At 41.5% G+C, this 26249-nt stretch overlaps 1 protein-coding gene and 1 pseudogene across 7 annotated transcripts in view; one reads left to right on the forward strand and one right to left on the reverse strand.

Moving 5' to 3' along the window:
• Nucleotides 1–26249, reverse strand: part of wdfy3 (WD repeat and FYVE domain containing 3) — a 113119-nt gene that overhangs the window by 50001 nt on the left and 36869 nt on the right. For 6 of the 7 annotated variants that reach the window (XR_009787642.1, XM_061766924.1, XM_061766922.1 and 3 more), the window contains exons 12-25: nt 25713–26023; nt 22622–22810; nt 22405–22488; nt 18868–19063; nt 16360–16574; nt 14122–14234; nt 12323–12572; nt 11797–11897; nt 7017–7235; nt 4324–4505; nt 2421–2652; nt 2168–2328; nt 1190–1301; nt 853–1043 (exon numbers count right to left, since the gene is read on the reverse strand). Coding sequence is in view for 6 of the 7 variants with exons in the window: in XM_061766924.1 (XP_061622908.1) it covers nt 853–1043; nt 1190–1301; nt 2168–2328; nt 2421–2652; nt 4324–4505; nt 7017–7235; nt 11797–11897; nt 12323–12572; nt 14122–14234; nt 16360–16574; nt 18868–19063; nt 22405–22488; nt 22622–22810; nt 25713–26023 (2556 nt within the window). In the remaining variant the exon portion in view is untranslated. The remainder of the gene's footprint in view (nt 1–852; nt 1044–1189; nt 1302–2167; nt 2329–2420; nt 2653–4323; nt 4506–7016; nt 7236–11796; nt 11898–12322; nt 12573–14121; nt 14235–16359; nt 16575–18867; nt 19064–22404; nt 22489–22621; nt 22811–25712; nt 26024–26249) is intronic. The other variant, XM_061766927.1, reaches the window with a different exon arrangement.
• Nucleotides 5338–5893, forward strand: LOC133474846 (COP9 signalosome complex subunit 8-like; annotated as a pseudogene).

Raw genomic sequence — 26249 nt, forward strand, 5'->3', positions numbered from 1 at the left:
CTCATCCCCTTTTTTAATGCACTACATAGCCTGATCTCTGTGTGGCGGAAATATATATATATATATTCCCACAAAGTTGGGAGCATGGAATGGTCAAAAATGTTAGCGCCATAGTTCCAGTGAAAGGACCTTTGAAGGATTCAGCATACCAAGAGCTTTTGGACAATTAATTGCTCCCAAATTTGTGGGAACAGTTTGGGGATGGCCACTTCCTGTTCCAACATGACTCTGCACCAATGCACAAAGCAAGGTCCATAAAAACATTGATGAGAGAGTCTGGTGTAGATGAAGTTGACTGGCCTGTACAGAGTCCTGACACCAACCTGATAGAACAACCTGATGAATTAGAGTGCAGACTGAGAGCCACGCCTTCTCGTCCAACATCACTGTGTGAGCTCACAAATGTGCTTCTGGAAGAATGTTCAACAATTCCCTACACACACTCCTGAACCTAGTGGAAAGCCTTTTCAGAAGAGTTAAAGCTGTTATAGCTGTAAAATCTGGACCAATGTCATATTAAACCTTATTGATGAAGAAGGGATGGCACTGTGAGTGAAGGCAGGTGAGCAAATACTTTTAGCAATATAATGTATGAGTCAAGTTGCACATCAGTCACTACAGTGGACAGCTTTTCAAAAGCTATAAATCCTGACATCAAAGCTGTGCATCAGTTACTGTAGTGAATGCTTGTGTATCATCACCGTACACTGGCACCCAGTCCACTGCAGTGACTGATGTCCATTTTGACATCCAGATTCAGATGGAAACTGTTTTTAAGTAGCTTTTCAACTGTTGTGACTGATGTGCAACTGACAACCACTGTAGTGGCTGATGCAGGTGTTGGGCCCAAACCTGGTATCCCTTGATACGCTCCATTTCCTTGCTGGCCAGCGGATTGCTCTTGACCACGCAGACCAGGGCCTTGACGGCAGCGTACAAACCCTCCACGTCTGACGCCATGGCAACCAGACCTAAGATGGCAGCCGCCCCGCCTACGTACTGCAGGTTGGTGGCGACTGGCTTGGGAGAGAAGGCGCGCACCCCTTGGAAAAAAGACCACAAATGTTATCACAACAAAAAGCTTGGTTGCTTTTGGTAGCTTTGTCTGTTAGCGTCATAAATTTCATTAGTGTTGTTACCGTCATTGGTATAATTAGCTTCATTAGCATAGTTACTTCGGTTGGCTTACCCAAGTAGCCAATGACGGCGGCGCCAATGGTGCGGGCGGGACCATTGAGGTGGCCGGCCGCATTATGGATCAGCTTGACCGGCGTGGCGTTTTCATGGGAGGACACCGCCAACTACAAAAAGACAAGATGATGATGAAGAAAAACGGTTACGTAACCTTTGTTCACAAGTAACTAGTGGCTTACGTGAGAAGCTAACAAAGCAGTCTACAATCTCGACAAACATCACATACAAGATGGACACAAGTGCTCACAACTGGGTGCAGAAGATCCCGATAAAAGTAATTTGTTCACAAAAAGCTGCTGTTGAGTTCTATCAAGCCAAAAGGAAGAAAACACCTAATAAAACAAAACTAGCAAGTGTTAAAAAAAAAAAAAAAGACTAAACTGGACTCAAATGTAAGAAATCAGTCACATAAGACGCAAATTTAAGTGCTTTGTTCACAACAAAAAAACGCAAACACACAAAAAAAAAAAAACAGCTCCATAGCGTCTGAGAGTCCAACCGCTGCCAACAGGAAGTAGCAACCTATGCTACTTTGCCACCTGTCCCAGTTTTTTTGGAACTTGTTGCAGCCATAAAATTCTAAGTTAATGATTATTTGCAAAAAACAATAACGTTTATAAGTTTGAACATTAAATATCTTGTCTTTGTAGTGTATTCAATTAAATATAGGTTGAACATGATTTTCAAATCATTGTATTCTGTTTTTATTTATGTTTAAAACAACGTCCCAACCTCATTGGAATTGGGGTTGTAGAACGCTACCAAAATAAAACTGATAGTGTTAAACGTGGCTAAACTGGACTCAAATGCACAAAACCAGTTGCAGCATACTCAAGTCAAAGTGCTTTGTTCACAAAAAGATGCTCCATACCGACATAGTCCCGTAGCGCCAACAGGAAGTAGAAAGCTACCAAAATAAAAGCGCTAACAGCTGTAAATCAGACATCCAGATCCAAATCCTGTTTGTTGTCACCTGCTTGGCGATGGCCTTGCTGTCCAGCTTGTTGTAGACCTTCCTGATCTTGGCCACAGTCAGCGTGGACACGGAGACGGCGAACAGGCTGAAGGACACCTTCTCCTCGGGCACCAGCGCCACCGGGGCGGCCGGCGCCATCTCCGCCTTGGACTCCTTACCTAAGTCGGGGCAAATGGGTAGATTGTTCAGAAAAAGTGTGCAAGCGGGCGGGCGGGCCGATCCGAAAGCAGTGAGGAGGAGTGTCGCTCACAGGGCAGGTAGACGGCCTGCAGGCTGCCCACGTTGGTGGGGCCAAGCTCGAAGATGGCGGCCACGCTGGAAGCTGGTAGCGCCTCCTCCAGGAAGTGGCATGGCCCCAAACGCCACACCAGGCCCGAGAGCTGGCGCTGGGCGGGCGGTGTGCCCACGTAGCCGTACACCGTGCTGGCCACGGGAGGGTTGGCCGAGCCCGAGCCCCCTGGGACACTGTGCACGTAGTGGAGCTGCAACAAAAATAACAGATTTTTCAAATATTATTATTAAATTGCAAGGTTTTTTTTAGGCAAGTTGTGAATTTTATGTTGTTTAAATGTTTATATTTAAAAATCTCTTTAGCTCCTGCACATCCCATGGCGGTAGATAACTGAACTTCTTGTGATAAAAAAAAAATTCTGTTCTTTGCCTTTATTGTGGTGCTTTGTGTTTTTGTTGTACAACCCCAATTCCAATGAAGTTGGGACGTTGTGTTATACATAAATAAAAAAAGAATACAATGATTTTCAAATCATGTTTGACCTATATTTAATTGAATACACTACAAAGACAAGATATTTAATGTTCAAACTGATAAACTTGATTGTTTTTAGCAAATAATCATTAACTTAGAATTTTATGGCTGCAACACGTTCCAAAAAAGCTGGGACAGGGTCATGTTTACCACTGGGATCTTCCAAACAGGTGTTTGATGAGCATTCCTCAACTTTCTCAGTCTTTTTTGCCATCTGCCCCAGCTTTTTTGGAACTTGTTGCAGCCATAAAATTCTAAGTTAATGATTATTTGCTAAAAACAATAAAGTTTATCAGTTTGAACATTAAATATTTTGTCTTTGTAGTGTATTCAATTAAATATAGGTTTAACATGATTTGCAAATCATTGTATTCTGTTTTTATTTGTTTTACACGTCCCAACTTCATTGGAATTGGGGTTGTATTTCTGTTTTTTTACTTTTTCTTTATTCCTTTATTTTGGTTTTGTGCGCTTTTTCTTTTTTCCTGTTTTTTTTTGTTTATCTATTTCTTTGCTTTGCCTTCTTTCATTTTTTGTTTTCTTTGTTTGCTTTGTTTGTTTGTCTTTGTTCGTATCGCCTTTTTTTGTTGTATTTTGTCTTTTTAGTTTTTTTTTCTGTTTTACATGACTATTTTTCTGTTTTTCCCCTTTGCCCACCTTTGCGTTTTGGCTTTGATTAGTTTTTTGTGTTTGTTTTTGGTTTCTTTTGTATGTTGCAACTTTTTCTATTTTCTGTCTTTCTTGTGTTCTTTGTGCTTTTTTCTGTTTTAGTTGCTTTTTTCTTTTAAACTTTCTGTGTGACTGTTTTTCTTTTTTATTTAGTTTGTCTTTATTTTTTACCTTATTAACTTTTTTGTCTTTTAATTTGTTTTCCTGTCTTAGTTGTGTTTTGATGTTGTTCTTGCATGTTTTCATTGTATTTATTTTGTTTTTTGTCTTTTCTGTTTTCTTTGTCTTTTTTTGTTGTATTTGTCTTTTTTTTAGGTTTTTTGTATAACTGAGTTTTATAAGACTATACTAATTATGTTCAAATGAAAAGGTTGGAATATCTCGTCATGAGGGCAGAAAACCCAATTTGTCAGTAACGTTGCCCTTAGAAAGTTGCTCTTATCAGTTTGTCCTGACAGGAAGCTGATGCTCGCCATTGGTCAGGAAGACAAAAAAAATAATGTAGCCTCCTTGGTGGAGGTTATCATTTGACAATAGGGGTGTGGCTAGGAATATTCTCATTCATTCAGGACATTTCATTCTCAAGGTCATTGAATTGATTGCAACTCGGCTATTCACCCTGCTCCGATGTGAGGCGAAACATCTAAGACAAACAGAAAAGTCCAGTTGCGATCAATTTAATGCCCTGAAAAAGGTACTTTGGGTTCTGGGAATGTACCTTGACGGTGTTGACGAGCTGTCCGTCCAGGTAGAGCGTGGCCATGCTGTTCTTCAGCATGCCCTTGCTCATGACCAACACCAGGTGATGCCATTGGCCCTCGGCGATCAGCTCACCGCAGCGGAAGCGGGCACAGCAGGGAAGGATTTCATAGAAAGACGCCTCCTCGCTAGACTCGTCAGCTGGGGTGATGAAAAAAAGACAGGGATGGGCAAGGTCACATAATTATTTCTAAGACATTTTGCAATAAAATTGCCTGTATGTGTGAATGTGAGGGTTAGGGTTTATGAATGGTTGTTTGTTTCTATGTGCCCTGCAACTGGCTGGCGACCAGTTCAGGGTGTACACCGCCGCTCGCCCGAAGATAGGCTCCAGCATGCCCGCGACCCTAGTGAGGATAAGCGGTACGGAAAATGGCTGGATGGATGTCTATGTAAGTATCATACTTTGTGTTTACTATGGAGGTTTCCGGATGGCTAAATGCCATTGAATATTAAAACATATCTTGTTTTAAATGCCATTGAAAATTACACAAAATTAAAATGCCATTAAATAAAACATACAGTAACTAATGTAACACAAATGCCATTAAATAATAAAAAATGCATGTAAAGAAATAAAATTCAATTCGATAAAACTGGGATTGGCTGGCAACCAGTTCATGGTGTACCCCGCCTCCTGCCCGATGATAGCTGGGATAGGCTCCAGCACTCCCGCGACCCTTGTGAGGATAAGAGGCTCAGAAAATGGATGGATGGAAAACAAAATGAAACTAAAGAAAGAATGATGACCTATTAAACTATATCCATAAAAAGTATTTTAATAATGAAGGAAATGACTGAATAAATAATGCCATTGGATCAATTACAACTATTTTTTAAAATGATATTAAACAATTAAAAATGATAAAAAATAAATGAACACATAAATATACTAACAAGAAGAAATGCCTTCAATAAAAAAAATCTGAATGCTCATTTAAGAAGTCAACTAAAGAACAACACAATCCTCATCATGCCTTGTCCTGTGATTATGGAAGAAAATTTTGACAAACTACTGGAGCCGTGTGAAACTCAAGAGCTCAAGGCACCAGGAGGCATTGCGAACCCTCAAGTGTATGCTCAGCTTCTGGCGATCTATTTCCTACTAATAATAATACTACTAATGATATAAATAACACCAGGTATTTCTGGAAGCGGATTCCCCCGGCAATAAAAGCGGCAAATCCTGAAATAGCAGCGATTTGGACAGTTAGCCAACAAATTTAGCAGTAAGATTTCCCTGGGATCTACACATCTATTGTGGCATACCACTTCAAGAGAGTACGCCACACAGGACCTACGGACACGTGGTGCAAGCGTACACTTAAATTACTGCCAAAGATTTTGCTGCCTTTGTGAGTTACTTGGTGGAAGAGGCCATAAAAGGTGTGGTGAGTCAGGGCTGGCAGGAAGACCCCATGACCAGGATGGTGATCCCTAAAAAAACAGATCCTCCCCCTGTTTCGTTGGTTCCCAACGAGCAGCAGTTGGCCAGACTCACCGACTACAAGGCTTTCCTGAAGAACTGATAACCACAACAACCCTCGTCACCCCTTTTTCCTGATATTTGTGCAGGATCCTCACCGTGTTTTCCCTAATCTCTGATTTTTAAAAAAATATATTGAAAAAACAATTACATATTACAAATAAAATAAATATATTTAAATGCCATATTAGTATGAAAACTAAACAAATATACTATTAAATAATATAATATCAAATTCATAAAAATGCTGCTAAATACTAAAAAAAAGGAAAGCAAATGCCATTAAAAGATTAAAAATGACAATCAATGAAAAGGCCATTAAATAATTACAAATTAAATACATTCAATAAAAGTACCATTAGGTAATACAATTAAATTTAAAAAGATACAAAATGCCACGCACATATGAAATGAAATTATTAAATCAATGAAAATGTCATTAAATACTAAACAACTAAATTAAAATACCATTTAAGTAAAAAAATATAGATACCATCAAATATTGAAAAATAAATGAAAAGAAATGCCATCACATAATAAAAGAATAAATGAATGAAAATGCCATTAAATGATTAAAAAGCTAATAAATTAAGTGAATTCAATAAGGCCCATTAGATAATAAACAATTAAATGAAATACATAAAACAATGCCATGCAAGTATGACAATGAAATACAGATGCCGTTAAAAATGAAATAATAGATTAAATAAATGAAAATGTCATTAAATACTAAACAAATAAGTTAAAATACAGTTTAACTATTATAAAATGCCATTAAATATTTAAATAATAAATGAAATCAATAAAATGCCATCAACTACAAAAACATTAATGAAAATGCCATTAAATGATAAAAAATTAAACTAAATAATACAAAAATGATAATTAATTACAAATTACATATATTTAATAAAATGGCCATTAGATAATAATAACGAATTGAAATAAAGAATGCCATTCAAGTATGAAAATTAAATAAAAATACCCTTAAATACTAAAAAAAATACAATTCATGGAACTGATGATTAAAAAATAAAAACAACATTTAAAAGGGGCTATTAGATAACAGAAAATGGAATTAAAAATCCCATTAAATTAAAAAAGAAATACAATGCATAAAATGCCATTAAATGTGTAAAGCTAGGCGCAAAGGAATAAAGCCTCACAGTAGGTTTGCAGCAGCTCCTCCTTGGTGGAGACGGTGAGCGAGCGGTCTTTGGCCGACAGCACCACGGCCAAGCACACGTAGTGCTGCTCCGATGACGTGGCGCGCCGCACCACCGTCAGCAGGCGCACCGGATGGTTCTGTGACGGCGCGCTGAAGCGCTCCACACAAAACCAGGTGGAGTAGCTCAGACCCGACGGTGGGGGAAACAGCCGCTCCCCTGTATGGTGGGACACACAAACAGCAGGTGGTAGTGACCAATTAAAATATCATCACACTAATAAAGATAGTTACAGTACTACGTCAAAAGACACGCGACAAGGCTAAAAATAAAGTAGCTTTTGGATACAAATGTACTGTGCACGATGGCGACGCAGTCTTTTGCAAGACCGGAACAGCAAATTATGACATTAAAGATGATCAGCCGATCAGCATAAAATGCTAATTATCGGCCGATACCGATCAAGCCGATCAGATCGGTGTAAAGTCTAATCAAAATATATGATAATGATAAATAAATAGAATCTAGACAATTATAGTCATTGCCACATTTTTTGCTTGAATTGAATGGACATTGTGCTGCTGCTTCTGGTGTGCACACCTTGGCCACTTGGGGGCTGTAAAATACATACATATGTACATATACAGATACATCTCAGCTCCTCCATAAGCCGCAGAAGTATTAGTGCTGTTTTGCAGAAGGTAAAGAAAATTCACCTGCAAGTAATATTAAATTATGTCTACTTATGTTTCTCCGTGGCGGCATGGTGGATGACTGGTTAGAGCGTCTGGGGTTCAATCCGGGGAGTTTGCATTTCCTCCTCGTGCCTGCGTGGGTTTTCTCCGGGCAGTCCGGTTTCCTCCCACATCACAAAAACCTGCATGGTAGGTTAACTGACGACTCTAAATTGCCCGTAGGTGTGAATGTGAGTGCGAATGGTTGTGTGTTTGTATGTGCCCTGCGATTGGCTGGCAACCAGTTCAGGGTGTACCCCGCCTCCTGCCCAATGATAGCTGGGATAGGCTCCAGCACACCCGCGACCCTAGTGAGGATAAGCGGCTCAGAAAATGGATGGATAGATGGATGTTTCTCAGTTTGTGTTCAAATATCCGTTGCTTAAAGGGTTATAACACTACAACACAGATGGTCTTTGTTAGCTTATCTATAGTGTTTCCCTTTATGTGTTTGCATTAATCTAACAGACTTTAAGCAAAGTTATGTTTATTTTAAATACACAACGATAAAATCGCTTTGTTTTATGTTTAGTTTGACGGTAAACTCTAACTGGGAGTGGCAATAAACAGCTTGAAGCTAGACAGGACAAGCTAGGATAGTTTAGGAAAAGAAAGGAAAGACAACCAAGGGAAACAACAAGAAGGATTCAGCTTTTAAAGAGCCAAACCTTGCACATTATTCAGCCAACATTAAGACTTAATATTGAGATTTTTCTTTGTTGTCTTTTGATTTTGATAACATTCAAACTACTTGTGATCTTATCAAGGCACAAAAGTAAAAACATCCTGAAGCTGGAACTCCAGAGGGAGCAGCAATATCAAACACAACCAAACAAAGCCGATGATGTTATCAAAGAGGAAGCGGCGCACGAGGGCAGGAAAAAAGACAAGAGGAACGCCGCTAACGAGATGATGACATGAGGATAGCGAGAACGTAGAGGAACAAGTACGTAGGAGGACGTGTGGTAAACTTATTGTGAGTGACAGCGAGTGGGAGGGAAAAGGAGACTAGCTAAAAATAAGAACATAGGATACGACAGCTCAGGAAAGAGGAAGACCAAGATGAACTGAGTAAGGAATGACATCTACCACATGACGAACCACAAGGAGGAAAGAAGATGTGAGTGAAAGGGAGGATGAATGAGAAGAGAGGATAAGGAGATGAAATAGAGGAGAGGAAGGAGGAAAGGAGAGGATGGAAAAGAGTGAGGAAAATATGGAGGATAGAAAAAGCTAAAGATGATTAATGAGGAGAGATGATAGAGCAGGTGAAGGAAGAGATTAAGGAGAAAAGACAAGAGGTGACTTTGGAGACAAGGGAGATTATGGAGAGAAAAAGATGGAGGAGAAGTGTTAAATATATTGTAGAAGTGATCATTTATTTGCTTAGCTTGCATTAGTATTATGGACGATTTTGAGAAAGGGAGATGTCTCGCCTTCAAGAAGATGACTCAGCAGGAATCATCAGAGAGAAGGACGTGGCCGGGACGTGGCAGGTGTTGGTCCCATGTTTTCACCTTGAAACCCTATCCTTAGTGTGTTGTGTCTTGTAGCTTAGTATGTTATGTCTTGTAAACTTAGAAACCTCCCTATTTTCAAATAAATGCAGGAGCGACAGGAGAGATTGTTTAGAGCGTGTTGAGAGGCTGTGATCTGAACAATCTCCCATACGCCCTCCTCATGAGAAAAAGAAACCAGCGTCTTCATTCCTTTTGTGTCTATTTTTTATAATGTTGGGTAAGATAAATCCAGCAAGAAGATAAAAGATAGAAGGTGTGACAAAGGATAGAAGATTGCAGAAATGAGGAAGATATGAAGGAGGAGATGGAGGAGAGAAGAGATGAGAAAATATGGAGATAAGATGGAGAATGTGATCGAGAGAGGACACAGGAGAAGATGGAAAAGCTGATAGTGGAAAGAAAAAGGGGGACAAGATTGAGGAGAGAAGATAGACGAGATGATGGACAGAAGACAGAGGAGGATAAATTAGAGAGAAGAGTAGATAAAGGAGGTGAAGAAGAAAAGAAGACAGGACAACATGGAAGATCTGATGTAGGAGAGAAGATGTGAGGACACGACTGAGAAGTGAAGATAGAGGAAATTATTCAGATAAAATGGATGAAAAGATGGAAAACATAATGGAGAGAAGATGGATGACAAGATGAAAGAGGAGAGAAAACAGGAGATTATGAAGGAGAATGAAAACAGAAAACAAATGGAGAGAAGATTAAAAAGATGATGGAGGCTCGAAGATGTCCACAGGTGTGTTGAATACATCTGCAGGGACCGAAATTAACTTTTTGACTCACTGGGCAAGATGGCCTGTAGATGAAAAAAAAATCCACCGGCCAAGCATATTTTTTACTGGCCAAAATATGAAATCATTTTCCATAGGGTTGCACAATATATCATAAAAAATATCATAATCGCAATAATGGCATGTGCAATATGTGCATATTTTACACATATTTCAATAATACGATATTTGGATGGTACTTGGATGCAAACAAAAAAGTCAGAGCAAAATGAAACAACAGCAATAAGAAAAATTTTTTTCATTTAACATCCATAAAGTCTGGCCTCCCTTTACTGACAAAGTCGTCGTGCCACACAGCATGATAGCCTCTGTGGGATCATGCTCCCGAGCACTTATGTGTATGTTCAATTTTTCGTCATTGAACACTTTTAAAGGACTTTCAAGCAGCTTGGAGGCTGAAACATCAGGCTGTCGATGTTTCATTTAATTTCGTTTTAAAGAGTTTGTATTTTACTTAGTAAAACTGCTGTGCTGATTGTTGTATTATGAGATTTTCTGAATGTTTTATTTGGTTGTTGTAGCTGTGGGGCATCTGGCAAAAAAAAAAAATCAAAAATATTTTTTTCATATCATCTGATCTTGATTATTAGCACAATTTTTTTACATTGTTTTTAAACTTTTTAAAATAGCCAGTTTTCAAGCATTTATACTGAAAACTAAAGAAGCTGCAGTAGTTCAATATTTTATTAACGCCTTTTGTCAACAACACTTCTCATAGTCAAGAATTAAAGCAATAACCTCAGCATGATATTAGCATACTGTACTTATTAAGCAAATAAAATACATATATAAAAGTATAAGAAAACTTTTCACTCAACAGTGAAGAAAATGTAGAAAAATTAAAACTAGTTTGAAGTCCTGAGTATTTTTGGAGGTACAAGACACAAAATAAACAAAATGTTCCCTCTGGGATAATGAAGATTGAATTGTAAACATTATCATCAGTTATGATGCTACACACCCTGTTAGCATTATTGCTAGTTTCAAATGTGCATCATCTTGAATAACAATACAGATTAACTAGTTTTGTCATTTTAGAAACCACCTGAACAATGATGACACGATTGATTGTTGTTGCTGGTGGCCTCACCGCTAGTAGTGGTTAACTGCTAATACGACTCGTGCTAGCAACAGAGAGTGACAGGCTGTACTGACTGCAATCAGATTTTTTATATTTTTTTGCTGTCCACTTAATCAATTGAGGGGTACTTCTTCAAACGAATAAACAGGGTTGTCTGTTTTTGAGCACATCAATATACGTTACATATAGATTATAATAGCATTACTCCATGTTGCTTTGGAAATGCCGCCACACAACAAGCGTTGTGTACTTGCGGCCTGTCCTCGCCGCTGCCGACTCAGCAGGCTCCAACGACAACTGAGTTGGGGTCTCCATCTCGCGCTCAGGTCGAACCAGCCGAGGAGACAGGGTTTCTATTTACTGCTGCAACTTACAAACGGAAGCGGAGCCGGAAAAGGACGTATCTGGCTATTGTCACATACATTCCCATCACGATAAATATTACTGGCTGCAGGACACACACTGCTGCATTATGATGTGCGCATGTATGTTTGTGTACGTGGGTACAAACATTCATTCGCGACGTGTCGAGTAGTGCTCTGAGATTCACTCAATTAATTTAGTCGCATTTGGCTCCTGGCGAGCGCTAATTTCAGATCCTGTGCGTTTGCGGTCGCCGGTTGATAATGTCATCAAGCCGCGCCATACCTGTCCCCATGCCGCTGATGACGTCGCCATCGCTGACTCCGGAGCCATTGGTGGTGTTGCTCGGGGCGTTGTGAGGAGCCAAGCTGGGAAGGAACAAACACCTGCACACAAGTACACACGCACACAAGCGCACGCGTCAATCAATAACTCAAGCATCTTGTGAGGGTGTGTGTGTGTGTGTAAGGGAAGAGTGCTATTGCTAATAGCAGAGGAGTGCATAAATATTTCATGTTGACAGATGGGAGAGCTGAAAGTCCTTTTTGTGTGTGTGGGCGCGCGTGTGTGCGTGTGTCGCTGTGCCGAAAGTGGGCCAGCGCTGTCATCTCCCCAGTGCTGTGCTGAAACCTTTTCTATTCGGTTATGACTAAAACATAGACACACACGTAAAGTAGCAACAAAAGCAAACACGCACACAGACACACACATGCATTTGGAGCTAGACCAAGAAGAACACACAAGCTTATCTTATTTTACGGAGCTGACTAAGTGTCGCGTGTGCGTGTTTAAGCGCATGTATGAGACGTACCCGAATCCCTCTAGCGATGCGTCAAACTCGATGTAAGCAGGCGTGTCGGCGGAGCCGTGCAGTCGTATGTCGTGCGGCGTGGTCATGGAGACGAGACACTTAACACGCGTTAGTGGTACAGTGCTGCCCTCGGCCGAGCGCACCAGGCTGCGGCTGATGCGGTACTGGCCGTTGTACTGCCCGCTATCCTCGGCTGGCGTGGCGAACACGCTGTCGGCGCCGAAGCCCTCCATCGATGTCGTCATGTTACCTGAGGGCAGGGGGAGGGGGAGCGCAACGGTCGACATTTGGATTGAGTTACTAACTTAATGAAGTTAGGGGAAAAAATATATACAGTACGTAACTGTATTAATAAAGTTGCCTTCATACAAAAGTAGGAACTTGTAATCTCAAGTCAAGAGTTGTTTTTGCCCCAATAATAGTCAAAAGTTGTCGAAGTTGTAATTTTAGGATTTTCTTTTTTTTTTTTTTTTTTCAAGAAAAGGTCCAAATCTGGAGAATAAAGTTAGACTTTTTTTAAAAGAATAAAGTCATATTTATTTAAGGAATAAAGTTATTTTGGGAGAATATTTTTTGGGGAGGAGATGGGGGTGGGGGGGAAGTCGTATTTTTAGTTGAATAAGTTTTTTTTGGGGTGAGAATTACTTTTTTTTTTTGTAAAGATGTATCTATGTTAGGAAATAAGTGGGTTTAAAAAAGTTTTATATTTTGGAGAGTAAAGTTGTATTTTTGCAAAATAAAGATTTTGGTTTAAGAAATTTTTATTTTTGGGGGAGAATAACATTGCATTTCTGAAGAATAAAGTCCTATTTATGGGAGAATAAAGCTGCATTTGTATTTGCTGTATGAATTCATGTAGTTTTTACTGATAATTAATAATGGCATATTTACTCAAGGAACAAAGTTTTTTTTTTTAGAGAATCAATTCATACTTTTTCCAGAGAATAAGATTAGAGCTTTAGAGATTAGTCATTTTTTTGGGAGAGAGTAGCATATTTCTTGGAAAATAAAATACTTTTAGAGGGTAAAGTTGTATTTTCTTAGAAAAAGTAAGTTTGGGGAGAATAAAGTCATATTTTTGGGTGAATAAAGTGTTGTTTTTGGGAGGATAACATTGTATTTATGGAAAATGAAGTTGTATTTGTTTTGGGAGACTAAAGTCATATGTTGTTTGAGAATAAAGCCATATTTTTAGAAAAAGTATTTTTTTAAGAATAAATTACCCAAAAATTTAGCAAGTCAAATTTTGAAGATACATTTTTTTTAATGTTTAAAGAAATACCACATTTTTTCAAGAACAAACCATGAAAATTAAGAGACTAAAGTTCTTTATAAAAAAAAAAATAAATAAAAAAAAGACGTGATCTTAAAAACGATAAAATGGGAAGAAGTAATGTTTTCAGAAAGAAATATTGCCTGAATAAATCCTATTTTTTCAAGAATGAAGTGAAAATAACTTTTGGGGTGAAAAGATATCTGATTTTTCGGTATTACTGCCATGCTGAAAAACTAAGTGTACCAAATGTAATTTCCCTGACAGAAAGACAGATGGCGCTGTAGGCTACAATTGACGCATATGCTAATGATCAGTAATTAGCCAGATTTTAATCTCCACTTAGCAGTAGAGAAGTCACAATAGCTGCTTAGCCTACAATTGCTTGTGAAGACACGCTGACTCCGTAATTACAAACTTCAACAGCTGTTAGCGTTAGCATCTGCCATTTGCTTAATGGAGGCGGCAAGCGGAGTCCAACCGGAGGCCAAGTCTAAAAAATGGAGGACACACATCGAGCGCTTGCCTCTCATGTCGGCGTCGTAACTGAGTGAGCTGGGCTTGTGCACGCGGTACTGCTTCAGGAGCTTCTTGTCCCACGCGCCGCAGTTCAGAGGGTTGCCCAAACGCAGGAACTCCCTGTGGACAACACAAAACAGTCAGCGGTCGAGCCGCTCTACATCCCAACCCTTAAAAATCCGCCAGGAGTGAGATACCTCAGTACTGCCTTTCTGCACTGTTTGACTGTAGCCATCTTTTTAGTCAACGTTTATGCGTTTATTGGCCAGTCTACATGCCAATACTTTAAAATTATCCAGGATTGCAAGATCTTGGTAGTCATGTTTCTGTTTAACTCCCGGCTTATTGGAATAAATACACTCATTGGTCCGCTTTCGCGTCTCTGTTTGTACAGTCATCGGCCGGCTTTTTAGTCAACCTTCATGTAGTTATTGGCCGGTGTACATGCCAATCCTGTTAAAATCATACAGGATTTTAATACCTCGGTATTAGTGTTTGTGTTTAAGTGTTGCCATACTGCAGGGTGTGACTTTACCATCATTACCTGGCTTTTTAGTCAGCGTTCATACAATTCTTGGCCAGTGTACATGCCAATCTTTTTTAAATCATCCATAATTTCAATACCTCAATATTTACACTTCTGTTAATAAGTGCCACCTTTCTGTAAAGTGCAGCTGTATACAGTCAGTCGCCTGCTCTTTAGACAACGTAGTCATTGGCCGGTCTTCATGGCAATCCTTTTAAAATCATACCTTATTTCAATACTATTGCTAAAATAATATTGTATACAATATATTATTCAAATTTCTATTGAAGTTCCAATTTCCCATGTGGTCCGATTGTACAGTGGTAGGCTGGATTATTAGTCACCGTTTGTACAGTCATTGGCCAGTCTACATGGCAATCCTTTTAAATCATCCAGGATTTCATCCATCCATGCATTTCTGTACCGCTTTTCCTCACTAGGGTCGCGGGCGTGCTGGAGCCTATCCCAGCTATCTTCGGGCGAGAGGTGGGGTACACCCTGAACTGGTCGCCAGCCAATCGCAGGGCACATATAAACAAACAACCATTCACACTCACATTCACACCTACAGAGAATTTAGAGTCGTCAATTAACCAACCGTGCATGTCTTTGGGATGTGGGAGGAAACCGGAGTGCTCAGAGAAAACCCACGCAGGCACGGGGAGAACATTTGAACCCGGGTCCTCAGAACTGTGATGTGCTAACCAGGTTTTGAAAATCATTACCCCAGTAATAACTTTAAGTAACGCCGTTGAGAATGACCTGACTGTACAGTCATTGGCCATCTTTTTTGTCACTGTTTTTATAGTCATTGTCTGGTCTACATGGAAATATTTCCAGATCATCCAATATTTCAATATCTCGGTATTCATGTTAAATGCTGCCTTCCTGCACAATCCACAGGGCGACTGTACCATCATTGGTCGGCTTTTTTAGGTACAGTCATTGGCTAGTCTACACACCAACCCTTTTAAAAGCATCCAGCACGCTGAACAGCGACTCTGGGAAAAAGCTGCCTATGCGGGGCCGTGATGCATGTGAGCTGCATACCAACCAGGAAGAGGAAGAGGAGGGTGTTGAGGATGAAGATTGTGAAGAGTTTTGGTCTTTGAGGCGACAGGAAGCAGATTGACAGCCCCTCTCACGCCGTCATTTCCATGTGAAAAGGTGTGCGACGTGTGCATGTCAATGAATTTTCCCGCTGTGACTCCCGTCTCGCAGGGAATGACAGTGGAGAGCGAACTTGGTCGGCTACACAGTCACAGCGCATTACACAGTCAGGTCAGTCCCTAATTTCTCTCACAGGATTAATAAAGTCCGTTAATTAGGTTGTTGTATACAGTATATCAATAGAACCATAGATGACTATCAAGTCAAGATTTGTTTGTGTCTTTTGTTTTCGTTAGTCAATAGGACTGCAATGTTGGTTAATATCGTAATTTCTCATATGTAATGCGCATTTTTTTTCACCCAAAAATTGTCAAAAGTCAATAGTGCGCATTATATGTATAGGAGAAAATGAAAAAGACTTAAACAGACTGCCCCCGCGACCCGACCTCGGATAAGTGGAAGACAATGAATAGATGGATGGATAAAATCAGATGTAATAACAGGTGCAGTAGCATACGTGTAATAACATGGGTGAAACAACTAGTGTAATAGCATACGTGTAATAAGACAAGGTTTGATAAACATGGGTGTAATAATGCATTTGCATACCTGAGCGCCATGGGCTGTAGCGCCTGCGAGGCAAGCCTTTCGAACATACGCTGCAGCGGCGGGTGCAGCGGGTGGTCCTCGTCGCCCAGCGCCTGGCTGCATCGATGCAGCAGACGCTGGTGCAGAGACACCTCGCAAAGGACCTGCTGGTTCCTCTCGGTGTTCACCAGCAGTTGCAGGATGTTGGCCACTGCCAGTTGGAGGTCCAGAGCGTGCTGCAATGGCAAGTAGACCCGCATCACTAGTCAGGAATGAAATCATTGAGTTCACAAAGTAGCAAAGTCAGTGACACTACAACTTCACTAGTCCAGGGAAAGGCGACTTTGCATCACCCAGAGTTGTCTTTGACAGTCTATCTAGGCTGCAAACTAACTGGGTATGAATTAATACCCAACATTTACAGCAAGCTACTTGATACTCGAATATCACTTTATTCCGGTTCACCTCGGTTTCAAGCTATATGACAGCCCATCTATGCAACAAACAAGTCGGATATGACTTAATTACCAACATTCAAAACAAGCTTTGGTTCACTTTGGTTTCATGCTATGTGACAGATCGTCGAGGCAACAAATTTGTCAGGTATGTATAATTTTTAACATTTACAACAAACTTTACTTGAAAATGTTCATCAAATATCAATCTCTTCCCATTCACTTAAGTTTGAAGCTATTTGACAGCCTTTTTAGGCGGTAAATAGTCATGTATGAATTAATTACACTCGCAAGGTAGCAAAGTCAGTGACACGTCAACCTCACTCCATTCAATTTACATTATTCTGTTACATTACTCCTTGTGACAGCCCATTTATGCGGCAAACTTGACGGGTCTGAATTATTTACAAATAACTTTACTTAAACATGGTCATCAAATACAGTGTTTCCACAGTTACCTTGAAAAAGTAACTTTATTACTTGACTGATTACTTGATTTCAAAAGTAACTAAGTTAGAAAAAGTTACTTTTTAGTTACTTTCAGCCGCTGCCAAATGGCAGTAATATCACTTATCCACGGTACAAAAAAAGCATTAGCTTAACTGTACCCATTACTTGGTAATGTACACGACAAGTTACAGAATAATGTCATCAACATGAACTAATAATTAATTTAATACATTAAATCTGCAATTTAGTGCGGACTTAACATGCCAACACAATACAGTAAGTACCTAAACGTAAACAAGCACACCATTCTCAGTACACTGCCAATTGCGGTCCATGAAGGCAACTGTGTGTGTGCGCGTGTGCATGTGTGTATGTAAACGTGAAAGTGAGTGACACACACACAAACACACACACTATTGCTCCCACCACAGTAATTTTGATGCGAAGAGCGAGAAAACATTTTTTCTTTCTACGTGACATGAGCCGTGCAGCGGGTTCAACCAGCTCACAGATGAAGTTGAGAGTTCTCACTTTTCCTTGTAAATATTATTTAAGCTAAGTATTGTAAGACCTTCGGTGAGTCAGTCCTGAACCTCCGTGACCAACTTATGACTGCGCACTTCGGTATGAATAATTAACCCACAATGCATTGCCTGTTTAACGCCAGTAAAACTGTATTCTTAATGTGTAAATAAAAATATAACAACAATCAAAAAAAATTTCTATTGAGGAAAAAAACAAAAATAGTGTGGTGACAGTGATATTGTGCATTTGTTTGCACTTTTATGGTACTGCACCGTCACTGTGCATAGTGTAACAAACAATCACTTCCCAATCGCTTTCTTCTATTTGTTGAAAAAAAAAAAAAAAAAAAAAAGAAAGAAAGAAAGAAAGTGTGGTCTTGGTTAAATGCTTCGCCACAGCTGGACTGCCCTTTGTTTAAATCACCAGCTCCAAATTAATGTTTGGTGAGAGACATTGATGATGCAAAAGTAACTATTGTTGGTTTGAAGAAGTAACTGTAGTCTAGCTACTTTCCCGGGAAAAGTAGCGCGTTACTTCGCTTATAACTCAAAATGGTGGATTTTAGAAGTAATGCGTTACCAGGATCAAATATCATTGTATTTCTTCCTGTTGACTTTGTTTTGAAGCTATATGACAGCCCATTTTGCTGCAAATTAGTCAGGTATGAATTAATCAATTCACGTCATAACACTCTGCGTTGTTCATGTTTCAAAGTTTTTCATAGCCCGTTTAGGCAACAAATTAGTTTGGTCTGAATTAATAACAAACATTCACAAAAACTTTATTTTGACTTGAAAATTGTCAACAACATCCCCTTCTCTCCTGTTCACTGTTTTAACCAATTTGACAAACGGTAGCAGCAGTAAAGTACTGTAGTGAGGTATAAATATATTATGTCCCTATGTTGTTGGTATACAGTAAAATTTACGGCAAACTTATTTTTCCTTTAAAATATTCATAAAACATTCCGCTTGTCCTGGTTATATTAGTTTCAAGCTATTTAACAGCCTGTTTAGGTGGCAAACCAGTTACAGTATGAATTAATTGCACCCACATGATGATATACAGCAATATTTACAACAAACTGCAACGCCCTCACCTCAGGCTGGCTTTCAGAGGAAACGGAGGGCAACAGGTCCACCATGGCCAGCACGGCGCCTGGGTGGATGACCACCATGTCGCCCCCCAAGGATGACGAGGAGGGGGCTGAATGGACGGGGTTGGAGGCGTGCAGCTTCAGCTCTGTCAGCAGCTTGACGGGCACCGGGGGGCCTGATGAACCGTGGTAGCCGTGCCTGCCAAAAAGGAACAAGTCGGTATAGGCAGGTCGGGTATGAAATAATTGCGCTTTACTTAAAAATGGTCAAACATCACACTCTTCCTTTTTATTTTGGTTTAAATCTCATGAACAGCCTGTTTAAATGGCAAACTCCGTGGGTCAGTCATCTACAACAAATTTTGTCTTTTTTTTGAGAAAATGCTCATCAAATTACATCCTTGTCTTGTTTAGATGTTGAAAGCTATTTAATAAGCTGTTAAGTTAGCAAACTATCCATCCATCCATTTTCTGAGCCATTTCTCCTCACTCAGGTCGCGGGCGTGCTGGAGCCTATCACAGCTATCATCGGACAGGAGGCGGGGTTGCCAGCCAATCGCAGGGCACATACAAACAAACAACTATTCGCACTCACATTCACACCCACGGGTAATTTAGAGTCTCCAATTCATGCATGTTTTTGGGATGCGGGAGGAAACCAGAGTGCCCGGAGAAAACCCACGCAGGCACGGAGAGAACATGCAAACTCCACACAGGCGGGGCCGGGGATTGAACCCCGGTCCTCAGAACTGTGAGGCTGACGCTTTAACCAGTCGTCTACCGTGCCGCCATTAGCAAACTAGTCGGGTCTGAATTAATTATATTTAAAACAAACTGTTATTTTTACTTGAAGATGGTTATCAAACATCACCCTCACCTTTGTCAAGGCAGCAAACTGTCCAGGTCTAAAATTAATTACACATCCATCCATCCATCCATTTTCTACAGCTTATCCGAGGACGGGGCGCGGGGGCAGTAGCTTTAGCAGGGAAGCCCAGACTTCCCTCTCCCAAGCCACTTCATCCAGCTCTTCCGGGGGGATCCCGAGACGTTCCCAGGCCAGCCGAAATACGTAGTCTCTCCAGCGTGTCCTGGGTCGTCCCCAGGGTCTCCTCCCGGTGGGACATGCCCGGAACACCTCAACAGGGAGGCGTCCGGGAGGCATCCGAATCAGATGCCCCAGCCACCTCATCTGGCTCCTCTCGATGTGGAGGAGCAGCGACTCTGAGATCCTCCCGGATGACCGAGCTTCTCACCCTATCTCTAAGGGAGAGCCCGGAAACCCTGCGGAGGAAACTCATTTCGGTCGCTTGTATCCGGGATCTTGTTCTTTCGGTTACGACCCACAGCTCGTGACCATAGGTGAGGGTAGGAATGTAGCTTGACCTGTAAATTGAGAGCTTTGCCTTTTGACTTAGCGCCTTCTTTACCACAACGGACCGATACAAAGTCCGCATCACTGCAGACGCTGCACCGTTCCGCCTGTTGATCTCCCATTCCATTCTTTCCTCACTCATGAACAAGACCCCGAAATACAAAAATCACGGCTTAATCAAGCCAACAGAACCTCGTGAAGCACCCCCCACAGGATTCACCGAGGGACATGGCCGAACGCCTTCTCCAAGTACACAAAACACATGTAGACTGGTTGGGCGAACTCCCATGCACCCTCAAGGACCCTGCCGAGGGTGTAGAGGTGGTCCACTGAGAGGTGGTTTTCGTCAGGCCAGGACGAAAACCACACTGTTCCTCCTGAATCTAAGATTCAACTTCCCGACGGACCCTCCTCTCCAGCACCCCTGAATAGACCTTACCAGGGAGGCTGAGGAGTGTGATCCCCCTGTAGTTGGAACACACCCACCACCCCAGTCTGCCAATCCAGAGGCACTGTCCTCGATGTCCACACGTTGTTGCAGAGGCATGTCAACCAGGACAGCCCCACAACATCCAGAGCCTTTAGGAACTCCGGGTGAATCTCATCCACCCCCGGGGCCTTGCCAACGAGGAGCTTTTTAACCACCTCGGTGACCTCAACCCCAGAGATAGGAGAGCCCGCCTCAGAGAACCCAGACTCTGCTTCCTCATGGGAAGGCGTGTCGGTGGAATTCTGGAGGTCTTCGAAGTATTCTCCCTACCGACTCACAACGTCCCGAGTCGAGGTCAACAGCGCCCCATCCCCACTATACACAGTGATGGTGCTGCACTGCTTTCCGCTCCTGAGACCGCGGATGGTGGACCAGAATTTCCTCGAAGCAGTCCGGAAGTCTTTCTCCATGGCCACACCGAACTCCTCCCATACCCAAGTTATTGCTTCAGCGACCACCAAAGCTGCATTCCGCTTGGCCAGCCGGTACCCATCAGCTGCCTCAGGAGTCCCACTGGCCAAAAAAGCCCGATAGGACTCCTTCTTCAGCTTGACGGCATCCCTCACCGTTGGTGTTCACCAACGGGTTCGGGGATTGCCGCCAAGACAGGCACCGACCACCTTACGGCCACAGCTCTGGTCGGCCGCCTCAGCAACTCCCTCTGACAGGGGATTCTGCCAGACGTTCCCAGCAGACCCTCACAATACGTTTCGGCCTGCCACGTCGGACCGGCATCTTCCCCCACCATCGGAGCCAACTCACCACCAGGTGGTGATCAGTTGACAGCTCCGCCGCTCTCCTCACACGAGTGTCCAAGACATCCGGCCGCAAGTCCGATGACAGGACCACAAAGAGTTGCCTCTCACCGTGGGCAACTCCAGAGTGGAAGAGAGTCCACCCCCTCTCGAGCAAGGGAAAACTAAGTCCATCGTTTGTCGTCATCATAAGGGGTCATCGAGCGGTGCTTTGTCTGGTTCCTCACCTAGCACCTGTTTGTCATGGGTGACCCTGCCAGGGCCATAAAGCCCCAGACAACTTAGCTCCTAGGATCATTGGGACACACAAACCCCTCCACCACGATAAGGTGACAGCTCAAGGAGGGGATTAGTTACACATTACATTTATAATAGACTTCACTTGTAAATGGTCATCAAATATCATTCTCTTCCAGTTCATTTTGGTTTCAAGCTCTTTGACAGCCCATTTAGGCAGCCTACTAGTCTGGCCTGAATTAATTACCAATTACAACAAGCTTTTTTACCCATACTTGAAAACGGTCACTGAACATCACTCTCAGATCTTTGGTTTCAAGCTCTTGAATTTCCAGCTTGGTCGGCAAACTAATCGTGTCTAATTTTCACTCAGGAGGTAACATGTTTATTGTCATTTTTTTGCTTGGTGGCAGCCTCTTTTTCACTTTTTTTGGGCCACACGTCCAAAAATTGGAACAATAATGACGATGTAATTGCGGCGCCACCATTTTGTTTCCTTCTTTTTTGCATGTTACAGCAAAATACGCTAATCCAATGACCAAAAAAATATCATAATCCCTACTTGAGGATAAACAGAAAATCAGTAGTGAAGGACGAAAGACAAGAAGGTGCAAGCTATGTGGCTGAGAGTTAAAAGGGTGAGAAGGAAACGACATGAAAAAGCAGCGGAGCAAAGCAGCTACCTCTTGCGGGCGAGAGCGGGCGTGCCCCAGGGCGAGGGCAGCGAAGTCTCGTGAGTCAGGCACGGGGGAACCTGCTCGGCGCGACTGAACACACAAACACACATAGTGTAGCAGGTGAGGAAGAACAGACAGTTAAAAGAAGAAGAATAAAGGTTAGTAGTGCACAGAAGAAGAAAAACAAGAGGAAGAACAAAAATACAGACGTGACACAACGTACCTGTCAAAGGAGTCTGTGGCCATTCTGTACAGGTAGATGAACATCTTGGCACAGTGTCTGAGGGTGGGACACACGCTGTCTCCACCAGGGGCAGCCTCCTCCTCCAGAAGCCTCTGAAAGGGCTCCGAGTTGGACGGGAAGACGGCGGTGGGACCCAGCTTCTTGGTCTCGGAGAAACAGCCCAGCAGCCTGGTGGAGGGTGGAGATACAGTATACATACAGTATATACTGTTGTTGGCCACAAAACTGTAGTATTTGTGCACAAAAATGAAATGGTTAAACACAATATTTGTAACATTGTATTTTGGCACAACCTTTCCTCAATAAAGAACACACGCTATAATTGGACACAATGTTGTTGCACAAAAATGCAAAATTTTGCCACCAAAAATATATATACCGTCACAAAAATGCCATATTGGGACACAAAAGTGCAATATTTGAGCACAAAAGGTTATATTTCGGCACAGAAAATGGTACACTTTCCACAGAAAACCTGTTTTTTAACAAAAAAAATGTCTCCTTTTGCCACAAAAGTATAATATTTGTGCACAAAAACTGCTATTGTTCACCACAAAAGGTTGTATTTTAACACAGTATGCTATACTCTGGCCTGAAAACACTAAATATTGTAACAAAGATGCTATATTTGGCCATAAAGGTATAATATTTGTGCACATAAACGCAATGGTTAAGTACAAAAAGTTGTAGTTTGACAAAAATAAATACTACACATTGCCCCCAAAACAGTATACAGTGGAACCTCGCTAGAACAAAGTAATAAGGGTGGAGGGGTCATCTGATATAGCCAATTGTTCGTGACATTGAAGCACTTTTTTTTCGGAGGCCATATGCACGCATATTACTGTATAGTACAAAATTATTGTTTTGTAGGTGTTTCTTGTGGCCTAAATTACCCAGTAAAGTACAAAGCTATTGAAAATACATATTACAAAAAGCTTGAATATGTTTGAAAGTTTCACATTTTATCTAAACTTCCCACCGGTGTGCCTCGTCATGGTTACATTGTTGACATACAGTACTCATCATAGGAGAGTTATTTCATGAGCCACAGGGAATAAGTGTCCTTCACAGTTCCAAATCTGTTGCCAAAGGCGAATGGCTTGACAAAGAAAACTGTTACCGGACCAAAAACACCATGTTCCAGACTCCAAAGATTTTTTGTATTCCTCAGAGTTAACACTGGGGCCATGCCACTGTCCCTATGCCAGCACTCTAAGGACAATAGATATAACCATCATCGCATGGCCGCCGTGTCAATGCCCCACATTCAACACGGCCGCCACGTAGACACGGGAGGAATGTCTTTTAAAATTGGATCTATTCATATTATATATCTGTAACCCACAAATATGTCAGTCCCATTCTCTGCCTGCATTACACCACAGCGCCAGTAAACAGACTTTGTCAACGACATTTGAAGTGACAAATAGAAACTATTTTTCGACACATTGTTCAGTCCCTATTAGGATTGGGCATCGTTTGAATTTGAGCAATTCCGGACCCGATTCCGGTTCCTTATTTCGATTCCGCTTCCAAACGATTCTCGATTCTCATTCTTTTAGGAGGTTGGGTCAAAAAAGTTTGCATGGTTTAAATAAAGGGTGTCCAAATTATGAACATCCATTTTCTTAGCAGCCCGCAGCATAGACTAAAATTAACATTTGACTCTGGGTTCTTTATAACCAATCTCAATATCAAACATATTAACTAAAAGGCAATGTGTGTGGAACTAACCCAATTGACTTAATATTTATTAATTAATGTTTCAGCTAAAAATATATAGCATTTGTTAAAATCGTTATTTGGGACTGTTTAATCACGTCAAATGGTTTATATGTGCAAGATTTAACTTGACTTCCTGTTTTAAGCTTATAGCCTTTTATTTTGAAGGGTACACACCAGAACTCAGCAATTTTGGCACGAAAAGTAACTTCACACGGCACCGGTGATTTTTTATTTTTTTAATGGATGGAACCAAATGCTATAAAACGTTGATTCCGTTCCTTACCCACATATGAGGCACAAGGTTAGTGTTTGTGATACTGTGAGAAGTTTATGTAAATTTTGTTCCAATTCATTGTTATTTAAAGTTGCTAGGGTAAAGTTTTAGCTCAATCTTAATCTTTTTTCCTGTAATCGGATCTTACATTGGTTTGAAGACTAAATAAACGCTAAAAACCATCAGTGCAAAAGTGCAACCAACCGTTTACCTTGTTAGCTGTCTCAATGTTGGCATAGACGTATTTTATTGTTTCACTCACCCAATTATTGAGAGTTGACTTCACTGAAGCTCTGCGCAGTTTAGGCCGAGGCTAAAGGAGGGAGCGAGTCAGACGCAACCTATCATGAAAGCCTCCTTTGCACAATATAATCTTATTCCAAGTGTTGCACTGAGGTGACTGGTCATTAATTTTAACAAAGTTAAGACACACTTTTGTTCGCCACTGCCGCCGTTGGGCACATGCACGTCTTTGTGCGCGTTCTTCTTCGTTGGTTTTCGCCACTGGGAACCGAAATTTATAAATCTGAACGATTCCGGGAGAACCGGAACGTTAGTCCCAGTTCCAATCAGTTCTCGATTCTCAATGCCCAACCCTAGTCACAATGGTCCGTTTTATCCGATATCCATTTTATCAAGGTTACACGATATAAATTCACAAAAATGCTATATTTGGCCACTTACTCACAAAGTGCACAAAAATACAATTGTTGACCAAAAACATTTGTATTTGTGCACAAAAGGCTACATTGTCCTCAAAACACTAAATATTGTAACAAACTTATATTTGGGGCCAAAGGTAATATTTGTGCACGAAAAGCTAAAGTTCAGCACAAAATGTTGCATTATGGCAAAAAATCCAATTGTGGAGCACAAACAATTGCGTTTTGGCATTAAGTGTCACAGTTGGCCCCCTAGAGCACTACATATTGTCCCGAAAATGTTTGATTTTGCCATGCAGTACACAAAACTTGTGTATTTTGGTACACAAATGCTACAGTATGCCTCCAAACACAATATTCGTGTGCTATATTGCCACAAATTTCACCATTAGTTGTAAAAAAGTACCTGACTGCGTCGGCCAGCTTCTCGTACTGGATCTCTGTGCGGAAGAAGTGTGAGTTGGCAGGCTCGTATCGCATTGCGGCGGTGAGCGTGCAGAAGACGGTGTGCAGTAGCTCAAACACTCTGTTCTGGTTGGGGTTCTGGTGGTTCTGGTGGTGGTGGTGATTGGTGCCGTGCCATCCAGGTCGCGGTGGCTGGCACGGGCACAGGGAGCGCTCCATGGCCACCAGCAGAGATGTCACGTACACGAAGCCGCCCACCTTACGGAATACGGTACGTGTCCGGTGGCTCTCACGCAGCACTGAAAGTAGGGCCTGCGTGAAAGGAAGCCGTAAAAGTTGGTTAGTGTCTCAAACTAAAGTTAGTGGTTCAAAGTAAGGTCACAAGACTATCTGAGGGTTTCAAAGTAGGGTTTTGAGCCTGGGTTAGGGTTTCAAAGTAGGGTTAGTGTTTCAATTTACGGTATCAAGCCAGGGTCGGGTTTCAAACTAGGATCATGGGTTTAAAGTAAGTTTTCAAAAAAGGGGTAAGATTTTAAAT

The sequence above is a fragment of the Phyllopteryx taeniolatus genome, chromosome 3, assembly GCF_024500385.1.
Source record: "Phyllopteryx taeniolatus isolate TA_2022b chromosome 3, UOR_Ptae_1.2, whole genome shotgun sequence".
Taxonomy (NCBI): domain Eukaryota; kingdom Metazoa; phylum Chordata; class Actinopteri; order Syngnathiformes; family Syngnathidae; genus Phyllopteryx; species Phyllopteryx taeniolatus.